At 43.7% G+C, this 11,009-nt stretch overlaps 1 protein-coding gene across 1 annotated transcript; it reads left to right on the forward strand.

Annotated features, from left to right (window-relative positions):
• Positions 1-1,635: 1,635 nt before the first annotated feature.
• atp1b4 (ATPase Na+/K+ transporting subunit beta 4) lies at positions 1,636-10,944 on the forward strand. Its single transcript, XM_086133698.1, has 9 exons — positions 1,636-1,862; positions 1,961-2,029; positions 2,454-2,670; positions 5,583-5,711; positions 7,704-7,808; positions 8,064-8,263; positions 9,305-9,361; positions 9,736-9,828; positions 9,903-10,944. Exons 2-9 carry the CDS (start codon positions 1,973-1,975, stop codon positions 10,062-10,064), a joined length of 1,020 nt encoding a protein of 339 aa, XP_085989824.1. The 5' UTR covers positions 1,636-1,862; positions 1,961-1,972; the 3' UTR covers positions 10,065-10,944.
• The last annotated feature ends 65 nt before the right edge of the window (positions 10,945-11,009 follow it).

The following is an 11,009-nucleotide window of genomic DNA, read 5'->3' on the forward strand; positions in this document are numbered from 1 at the left end:
TTTTTGGCTCGGGGGCCACATTGACTTTTAAAATTCGACAGAAGGGCCAGGTCAGCACGAGCTATGGTACATTAAAAAAAAAAACTGCATTTGTTGACAGTCCATATCAAACATCAACAGAACAAAAGCATGAACGTACTGTATTAATATACTTTTTTAAAATGACGACAGTGTTGTTGATGACCTATTTTAGCCTATGCATTTCTGCAGATTGGTTGTGATCAGACCAGTAGAAGTAGAGCGATACAGAGGTCCTAGGTGGTCGAAAAGATCCCGCCCCCCCCCACTCCCTGTGTTCTGCAACTTCAAGTCAATGCGCCACCTGGCGGTGAAATGCCTGTCATTACAAGTCCAATTGAAATGAATACAATCATTCACATCGAACCTTAATTGTAGACCGACCTTCGGCGGGCCGGATTAAAAAGACCAACGGGCCGGATTCGGCCCGCGGGCCGTAGTTTACCCACCTCTGGTGTAGCCCAACCCCTCGCTGCCGCACACAACCAATCAGTTTGGATAGACTCTAATTTACCCACAACCCAAATGAGGATAGGCAACATAGAAAGTAAACGGATGGATGGAGTTGGCCTTCCCGCATGCAGTGTGCATGTCCGCGTGGTGTTCCGTAACCGCTGCGAATGTGAGTGTGAATGAATGTTTGTTTGTGCCCTGTGATTCTCTGGTGACAGGACCAGTCCAGGTTGTACTCCGCCTCTTGGCTGAAGTCATCTGGGATAAGCTTGATCTCACCCGTGACCCTAATGAGAATAAGCACAACAGAAAATGGATGGGTGTCATGGCGGAGTGTTACAATACGCAGCAAGTCTAGGGTCAATACCACAATGCAGTGCACTCGACCACATCCAGGGCTTCCCTGTGTAAAGCTCCCCAAGCTCCAATGCACATCCCTACCAAAACATTTCAACACCAAACTCTTATTTTAACACGATTGATGCACTAAAATGACTTTTTAGGCTCATCGTGGTACTCTTTGGCGGGCTAATAGCAAAAGTGCAACAGGCTGAGAATGAGTCCCCATTCACCATGAAATTCACACAAAGAAGCACGCGTGGACGCGCGTTCCAAATATCCAGTCGTTTTTCTTTCCATGACGCAACTTCTCTTTTCATGTAACAGAAAGCCGGGCTCACAAGTGAGTTCTCTTCTCCCACTTGCACTCGGGCTTGCGTTTGGTGCGACGTACGTGACTGTTGTGCAGATGCGTTGTGTGGCGGTGGGAGGGAGGCTGTGGTGGTGGTGGGTGGGGGGACTCCTTGAACTTGAGGAGTTTATGTTGAACGCTTGCAAAGAGGCTCCGTAAGATGCACCACGCATGTGCCAACGCATGTCACCGTGTCATGAATTATGCTGCTTTTATTGTTAGGAACCAGAATAAAATAGAGCAAAAATAGATGAATCACAGTTTTTTTTGTTTTTGTTGTTGTTGTTTTTTTTGTTTTGTTTTGTCTTTTTTGCACCGGTACATGACTGAGGCAGGGAAATGATTGTATCTTTACTGTTGTAACCAGCTTTAAATATTGTATTCAGGCTACGCTTTTGCTCAGTTTAGAGACAATGCGTAACGGTGCGCGTGTGGAGAATGCAGCGCCGGGTTGCGGGCCGTTGCCAAAACGTTCCTTGAACCCTACGGGAAAAAAAGCACTTTAGTATTCGCCCCCCACCCTCTCCCCATGATTCTCATTTCCTGACTTCATTCACTCAGTTGGGCGTTTCGATGAAGGAGGCTCTCCACACCTCGGCCTCAAACTTTCTAATGAAACCCCCCAAAAACTTTTGACAAAAAGCATTTTTTTAACATTCCACACTTTTTTAAATCTGCTTTTCGACCGGAAGAACGTCAGGTGAGTGATTTATTTTCTGTACCTTTTCAATTGGTCTGGTCTTTGATTCGTTTCCATATTATTTTAATATTTTCAAGCACATGTTTAATGATGTTTAGGTTCTTGCTGAGATGGAGCCCAGTTCCACAGAAGGAGGAGCTGATGAGATCCCGCTCCCGAAAAGTCCAGTAAGTGCTCAAATGAAAGAAAATGAAAATCATCATTTTAGGATTGAAACAGTGTGTGAGGTGTTCGATTCATATTTAGTTTTTTTTGCAAAGTGTGGGGACTCTTTTGGGGGATACTTACTGTACTTGCGTGTCCCCCTGGGGTCTGCGAGTCCAAACATCTGGACATGAGCTGCCACATGCAAGCAGGAGGGTCCGCTCCAAGGGAGGTCGTCTCTCTCAATGTGGGGCCGCGAAGGTCACCAGCGGGATCATATGATCCACCTAAACACGGAGACAGGACCACATCATGAATATGCAGCCAAGTGAAGGGTCGTCTTAAATGTCTGTCATTTTACCACGAAAAGAAAAAAACAAAAACACTTTCGATCAGGCAGAGGCGGACATGTGCGTTGAGCGCCTTTTCTCCCCTTCTCTCCGACAGCCGACCAAGGTGATCCTCAAACATGGCCAGGAGCTGGAGGAGGAGCAGGAGGAGCTGGCCGAGCACCAGCCTCTGGAGCAGGAGGACCTCAACTTCGAGAGGTGGAAGCGCCGGCCCTTGCCCAGACGGACGCTGCACCAGAAGATCAGCGACTTGAAGACCTACCTGTGGAATGCAGAGACCAAGGAGTTCATGGGCCGCTCGGGGAAGAGCTGGAGTGAGTTGACGCGAAGCGGGCAGAGGTTTTCTAGGTCTTGGGATCGTAACATTTCGGTCGGCCTTACGGATAAAACTGCTGTGATGAAGGAAAAATGTGATGTTCGAATGTTTTTGAATTCAAGGCCTTAATGAATTTAGGAACAACCCTGGTGCCAGTCTAACATTTTTAGTATTACACAGTGGTAACTTGACTTCCAAGTGGATCTCGTTTTGTGAACAAGTTTGTATAGCAAATCAGTTTTCCTCATTGGAATAAATTGTAATTGCCATTAATCCGTTCCAGCCCCCCAAAAAACAGCACCATTTTTTTTTGGTCAATGTTTTTAATAAAGGAAAATAGCACTATATAGTAAAATATAAAACCATAAAAAATGTAAATAAATAGATGTAACTTAAGCCTGGTACACTCATAAGGATTTTTCAAATTTAAATTATTTTTTAAAATCTTTGACAGACCTCACACATAAAAATGGAAAATCCGACATTTAACAGTTTTGGTCATATTGCGTGTGTCTGCTCAGATAATCTCAACATAGAATACCACACGCAGTGATTCAGTTTCACCACCAGTCTAGAATGCTGTCCTTCAAGGCAGAGTGATCATATACGATCACATGCGATTTCACAAAAACGAAGATGAGCAGACACTTCCGGGAATGCGCCGATAGTTCTGAAGACAACCGGAGGCGGGAGCGTTGTAAAATGGTTTTGTCAGCGGGAAAAAAAACTTGCTTTGGAAAATACTTCCTGTCATGTGGAGAACCCGCTTTCGTACAAATAAATAAATAAATTATGGAACATGTTTCTTTTACCGCCGCCTCCTTCTTTGTCAGTCGGGCACTTCTTTGATTGGCTACATTCGCTCGTGTCATAGTCCTCGGAATCAAATGACTCGAGAATGGTCAGCTTTCTACACACACATATTGGAGATTTTTGCTTGTAAATATTAAATGCATTTGATATTTGAGATTGCCAGCCCCGTCCCATTTCGGATCACATTATTAGGACAAATCCATACTTAACACACCTCCAATCAAAGGCTAATTTTATTTACAGGATCATCCCACAAGACAGTTATTAGATTGCGTTCGATTTCCTTGGTTGGGAAGGAGCAAAATTAGGACAAAAACAGCCCGATTGTCCATGTGCACCGGGCCGTAGGCTGAGTAACATGAGGATTTGTGAGGTAAATGCAGCAGCGCAGTGCGAGAGTGGTTCGCTCCCCTGGTTCAGAGTTCTGAGGTGAAGGAGTTCAGCCTTCCTGTGTCAAATTTTCTTTGTTTTTCGAATTAGATCAAATGCGCTCGCAAACCGCATATGGCCCACGGGCCCTAGGTTGCCCACGCTTCACTTCGATGCTTTTGGGAAAACTTGAACAGTTCTTCCAGTCTAGTGTGTGTCTATGTGTGTGTCACTGCTGTTTACATAGGTGCACAGACAATTCCAGAGAAAAACAGCCCGCCCGGGGACGTGATCCCAGTGGGAGCGCGCCGCTCCGAGACTCGTGTTATTCAGAAATCACATTCCATCCGCATCTTAACATGCTCTCCACATCCTCGTTCCCAAAGCTGATGCGACACCCCCTACAATGAACTCATCACGGATGCCAAACCCCCTCGGTGCAAGCTAGCACGTACACATCCAGTCCCCCCACCCCTCACTCCAAACGTTTGGTACACAAGAAATTGTAGCTGTAATTCTAGGTGAAATAAATAAAATTAAAAAAAGAAACATGCTCGATGCTGCAGCACCTGCACAGCTTACCGCTGCCGCCTTGCCAATGAGTGCAACCTTAAGGAGGAATAGGGGCCCACGTATCCCGGGCAAGAATGAGCGAGTGAGCAAGCGCGTCCATACAATACCAGAGTGGGGTGATTGGTGCTCCTTGGAGCTGGCCGGCCGGGGCCTCCATGGCTGCAAAGGACCTTCACTACGATGTCAACCGGAGGTTCACTGTGTTCCTTAGTGAAAAGACAGCTGGAAGCATTCTCACTGGGCTCTAACAGAAAGGCCTTTGTGGACTGGGGGTATACGAGGCATGGCTGCAACTACATAGTCCGAACTGTGAAAAGTGCATGCACAGCAAAATGTTAGTTATTCAAGAAGACTCAGAAAAACCAACAAGCCAGACATGTCACTTGTAGATTTGTTCCGTTTTTTTAAACTTGAACTGAAATAGGAGGATATAAGTAATCTTAACAATTCCATGAGCCAAAATGATTGAAAAATCTAGAAATTACAACAGTAGTAATGCAAAATTATCCACAAAGGCAAGCTGCTGAATTAGTCGTGGTGTTCGTCGAGAACCCCTTTATCCGCCGCTGAAGTAAATCTGCAACGTTCTCTCTTTCTAAGAGCTCAGTCTGCATTTTATATTGAATACAGATCAGTGATTGGGCGGCATAATATATATGTCGACACAAACATGTCTCATAATAAACCTTAAGTGTTGTTTTTGGAGTATGTGTATGGGGGGGGGGGGAAATGATTTTTTTCACTTTTCATTGAGTTCTATGAATTTTGCCTAGCAACGATTAGCCACAATCCTACTGATCTATGCTAAATTTAGATTTCAGCTATGACATGCTAAAATTAAAAAAAAAAGTTGTGTTGTCAGATCAGGCCATTTTGAAGGGGAAATAAATTGGTATTAAGGAAGCACAAAGTGACAAATTTTCCTTGAATGTGATCTACAGTCTTTTTATTAAATAAAAAAGATTATTGATCAAGTATAATAATTGCAATCAATGCACAATGGCTCATTACGGATGATTTAATTCCAAATGCAACGTGTGTATGCCAAAACGTTTTTGTATAGGTCACATTCCAGTACAGTCCATTATTAAGTACAAGTGAAGTCTTGTGAGTTCCCATTCGGTCTTCTAATTGCTCTTTTCTCTCAATTCTTAGGCCTCATCATCCTCTTCTACGCTGCACTTTACACCTTCTTGGCGGCCATGTTCGGCGGCTGTATATTTTGCCTCATGTGGTCCATTAGTCCCTACCATCCCACCTATAACGACAGAGTAATGCCACCAGGTAAACGGAACACCACACCCTTCACACTGCATCGGAATATCTTAAGGACTTTGAGTAGACTTGTTTTTGGCCCAAATCATTGGTACACCATGGCAACCAAATAGATCAGTTGCACGCTCAAATAAGTTGTGTTTTGTTTAATCTTTATTGAGCATCAAAATAAGTGAATCACCGTTAATATTGAGATATAAAAACAATCAGACGCCCGACTTTAATGTTAAAGCAAAAACAAACGGTCATGTTAATAGCATAACAGCAATTTAATGACCAAAAGTTCTTTTAACATTATGAATTGTCACAGAAATGTTGAAAGAAGTTCCATCCATCCATCCATCCATCATCTACCGCTTATCCGGGGCCGGGTCGCGGGGGCAACAGCTTTAGCAGGGAAGCCCAGACTTCCCTCTCCCTAGCTACTTCTTCCAGCTCTCCCCGGGGGATCCCGAGACGTTCCCAGGCCAGCTGGGTGACATAGTCTCTCCAGCGTGTCCTGGGTCTTCCTCGGGGTCTCCTCCCGGTGGGACATGCCCGGAACACCTCACCAGGGAGGCGCTCAGGAGGCATCCGAATCAGATGCCCAAGCCACCTCATCTGGCTTGAAAGAAGTTAACTCCTGTAAAATGTGATCGTAATATGATAACCCGGAAAAAGAGAAACGCTACGATATCATTGTTTGAGGCTCAGCTTGAAGAGGACATATTATGAAAAAGGGACTGTTTAATTTCTTGCCAAACCATCAAATGTGCTTAAAACGCCAAGTAAATCTTTGTCTTCATCTGAAAATGTGCTTGTCAGACGTTCTGCACTTCCTACCGACTGTTACAAAACCGTGGGGCAAATTTACATAAGAACGACCCTCACTGAGTTTCTTCATCCATGACATGATCAGCTAAGTTAAGCAAAGCTCTAAAGCCACTTTCACACGACCGTTAGAGTCTGGCCTACACTATCTGAATAATTGTCCCCCACAGCTACAGCCGCTAATATCATATAAATTGCACTTTAATTCTTGATCCTCAGGGTATTTTGACTAAACCACGTTATCAAAACAACCGGAAACTATTTTTAACAGACTATCGGGAGACTGACAGAAAAGCAACAAATTCCTTCCATTTTCCACATCCCCAACAAAATGAATTAACACAGATTGGGGGTCATCTTGTTGTGTTATGTAATCATTTGTTTTGATTTGTGTCTATGCCCGTCGGTGAAAATATGAGATAATAGATGGATGGATGGACGGATGGATAAATGAAGTAAAGGTTGGGGACCACTGCGCAAAAGGCATATATTTTGTGTGGTCGGAGGGGCACGAGTGGCATGTGAGGTCTCTCTTGTGGTCTGCAAAAGAAGCATTAAATTAAATCACGATAAAATTGACATTTGAAACATCAAATACAATCAAAGGTTAAAATAAAGCTGGCAGTGAGATGCATGCAGACTGTTTGGCGGGAAAAAAATATAATCCAATACAGGAGAGTTTTTACTTTTCTGGGTTAATATTTTTTCAAGTACAGTTGTTTCATTTAACTTCAGAGTACCATACAGTTGCACTCAATTTTAACAGTACGCTTTCCAATTTTTTAGCGAATGTACAACTGTTAACTTTAATATGCAATATTGAATGAAACTATTTCATTCTGTTGGTTTTCCCCTTTAGTAAGTGCAGTGCGTGTTCAAACGTTGCATACTTTTACAATGATTTACAATAATACATATACTTTCTAGCAGTAAAACTTCTCTTTTTTTTTCAAGGTATAATTAGACCTAATGTGTTCCAGTACTTTAATGTTGGTCATTATGGTGGTTTTTGGAGAACCAAGTATTTTTTGAGACGATCCCTGGTGGAAAAAGTTTGCAAACTTATTAGACTTCAGATTTCACACTCCATCTTTCAAATCTTCAACCCCCACCGGCTCTCCTTCTCCTTCTCCCTGTCGGTCACCCCTCGTGTCTTGTCACAGTTGACTGTCTGTGGGTCTCCACTGGCAGGTATGACCATGGCGCCACACCTGGAAGGTCACGACATCTCCTTCAACGCCTCTGACCGCAAATCATGGAAGCGCTACGCTCGCTCCATGGATGAACACTTACGACGTGAGTTTTGTCACACTCGGGAGGCTCGCATGGGTTAAGCCCAGTTCACGGATCCTCGTCAGTACCTTTGTCCCGTAGTCTCTTTTGCTCCGGCATTGCATGCTGGGAAGGGAAACCTCTTTGTGTGTATGTGTGCCCCCCCCCCCCCGACCCTTTCTTGTATTCATTCACGCTGCCTTAATCAGAGGCCTTGGCAAGGAAGAGCTATTGCAATGATTTATTCAAGCTCCGATCCCCCTATTTCACCCCCCTTAGCCTACAATGATGGCGCACAGGAGAGGAAGAACATCCGCTGCACACAGGACAGGTACTTCATGCAGGAAGACTTGGAGGAGGACGCCGAGAGGAAAGCGTGCCAGTTCAAGAGGTCCTGGCTGGGGGAGTGCTCGGGCCTGCAGGACCCCCACTACGGCTACTCGCAGGGGAGGCCGTGTATCCTCCTGCGAATGAACAGGGTAAGACAGGAAAGAATCGGACTTTCTTTCTTTTTTTGGGGCGGGCAGTGATACGAAGGTATTATGTTATGTAGTGTCACCTTGTGGCCATTTAAGGTAGAGGAAAAAAGCCATCTGAGGATGGCAATGAAAGAATTACTGGGTTGCCATCTTGTGATAACTTGGAGCCAAGGAACTTATGCTGAAGTGAATTGAGGAACTTCATTTAGACAAGACTAGTGCTTTGCTGGCATCTTGGTGCCCTGGAATTACTGCATGATGAAGAGAGTGAAGGAGTTCATGCAGCTAAAGGCAATTACAAATCTTCCCGGGGGCGGGGGGGGGGGGGGGGGTTCAATTACTTACTTTATTACTTATTTTCGATATTGCTTTAACCATGCAGCGAATAGATAACCCTCCGTTCGCAGCATCGATTGTGATTTTAATAGCAACAGATAATGAGGGGTTAGCACTTCTGCCTCATAATTGAGAGGTGCGTGAAGTTTGCGTGTTCTTGCCGAAATGGGTTTTCTTCAGCTTCCTCCCAAATCCCAAAAACCAGAGCTGCTGCTCTGGTTTTCAGTACAGAAAATGAATGGACGGATGAAATGTACGCTAGGTGGCAGTATTGCCATAAAAAAGACTGTTGAGATGAAAAAGGCAGGAGAGGAGTTCTGTTATGGTACAGGTGCCAAAGTCAAGGCCTGGGGGCCAGATCTGACCCGCCACATCATTTTATGTGGCCCGCAGAAGCAAATCAAGTATGTCAAGTTCCATGATGCTTACTAAACCAAAATTTCAAATTGTCATATGTAATCCACAATAAGTCAGTCATTATTCTTGACTTCTGATTTTAAAACTAGTGTCTATCCATTGATTTCTTGTGCGCTGTGTATGTAATATGTGGAGGTGATGAAAGATATATATGGTTTCCCAAAATTCATAACGGCCCTCCAAGGGAAACCGTAACTACAATGTGGCCCGCAACAAAAATGAGTTTGACACCCCTGTTTTATGGCGACGATAGTGAGATGTACAAAAATTAAACATTTTCTCCTCTAGATTCTTGGATACCTGCCTGGCCAAGGGAAACCGGTCAATGTTACTTGTGGAGTCAAGGTATCTATCAACATCCCCTTTTAATAGGCGTGTTGTATCTTGAGAGAGTAATGCAATTATGTGGAACCTCTACATCATAGGTGTCAAATTCAGGTCCTGGGGGGCCGCATGTCCTGCATGTTTTCCAAGTCTCCCTGTTGCAACACACCTGATTCAAATGAACAGGTTCAATGTCAGGCTTCCGCAGAGCTTGCTGATGATCTGATCATTTGAATCAGGTGTGTTGCAACAGGGAGACTTGGAAGACATGCAGGACAGCGGCCCTCCAGGACCTGACTTTGACACCTATGCTCTACATTATAAAGGTTGAATTACATTTAATGATAAGAAATAATGAAAATTAAATTGTCTCTTTCAACAAATGTCTCTTTTAGAGAGGACCATCAGATGCCTTGGGAGAAATCCAATTTTTCCCCAAGAGTATTTTTGACCTGAAGTACTATCCTTACTACGGGAAACTCCGACATGTAAGAGCATATTACCAACCAATCAATTCAAAAAGTTTGTCACACAATCAATGTCTTGACATCTGGGCCGTCAGGTGAACTACTCGTCTCCGGTGGTGGCCGTGCGCTTCTCGGGAGTGCAGTACGATACTCATATCCAAGTGCAGTGCAAGCTGAACGGAAAGGGCATCATCAACGACTCGCCCACCGACCGCTACCTTGGGAGCGTCACTTTCTTCTTGGAAGTTGGAGCGTAGGAGCTACAGGAAGCTTATTATGCTGAATAATCATTTTCCCTCTCTGTGACACCTCCACACACACCCCAAGCACAATGACAGTCATTTCCTCACGAGATAATTAGTCAGATTAATCCAACTAAACTTTGCCCAGATTTGATTTTTCCTTGGCTATGCAAATCCAGTTAAGAATTAAAAACCAGTAATGCTCTTAGACACATTGTTATCCACTGGGTATGAGCATATAGAATATGCAGATTTTTTTTTCTGGGGGGGAGTAAAATGCTTTGGTGAGACTTTACTAATTATTTGTGCTTGTATTTTTTTTTTGAACATGTATATTTGAACAAATATTGTGCAATGAAGAAAGGTCTTGCACTGTACTCACACAATAAAAGGCTGATCGATGTCACACACCACTTGCCTTGATTTATATATACGTACAGTACACTGCTCACAAAAGGTTCAGGATAGTCGGCTTTCAAATGAAATTTCAGGATAATTCTATAACCTTTACAGGTGACCTCAAAACTTTTGAACCCCTCTTGTGAATTTTGCCATTCTGATCCTTGTTAGAAGGCACAAGCTGTGCATTGAAACATGCAACGGTTACACGTGCAGTCAAGGTTTGACACGGTCAGATTAAGTCTCCTTGTAAGGCTCATCGTGCATTTTTGGTTCATCTTGGAGTTTCACTTGAAAGCCCAATATTCTTTACTTTTTGTGAATAAGGCATATGTGAAACTTGTGTTTGAAACTTCTCCCTACAAGTGGACTGTCAATGTAAATTAGCCTTAGACATTTCGGGAGGAGATTAACCCCGCTTCAATCGCGCAACTAAACCATGTGTCAATATTGTATTTATTCCTGTGGCAGTTGTAATAAACGCAATGTATGACAAGTTGTTCTGTCAGTTTTGTCTATAAAATGAAAAGAATAGAGGAGGCATTGGTGGTTTCTGGCATG

Source organism: Hippocampus guttulatus, chromosome 2, assembly GCF_054856545.1.
Source record: "Hippocampus guttulatus isolate MCC_2025c chromosome 2, RoL_Hgut_1.0, whole genome shotgun sequence".
Classification (NCBI taxonomy): Eukaryota; Metazoa; Chordata; class Actinopteri; order Syngnathiformes; family Syngnathidae; genus Hippocampus; species Hippocampus guttulatus.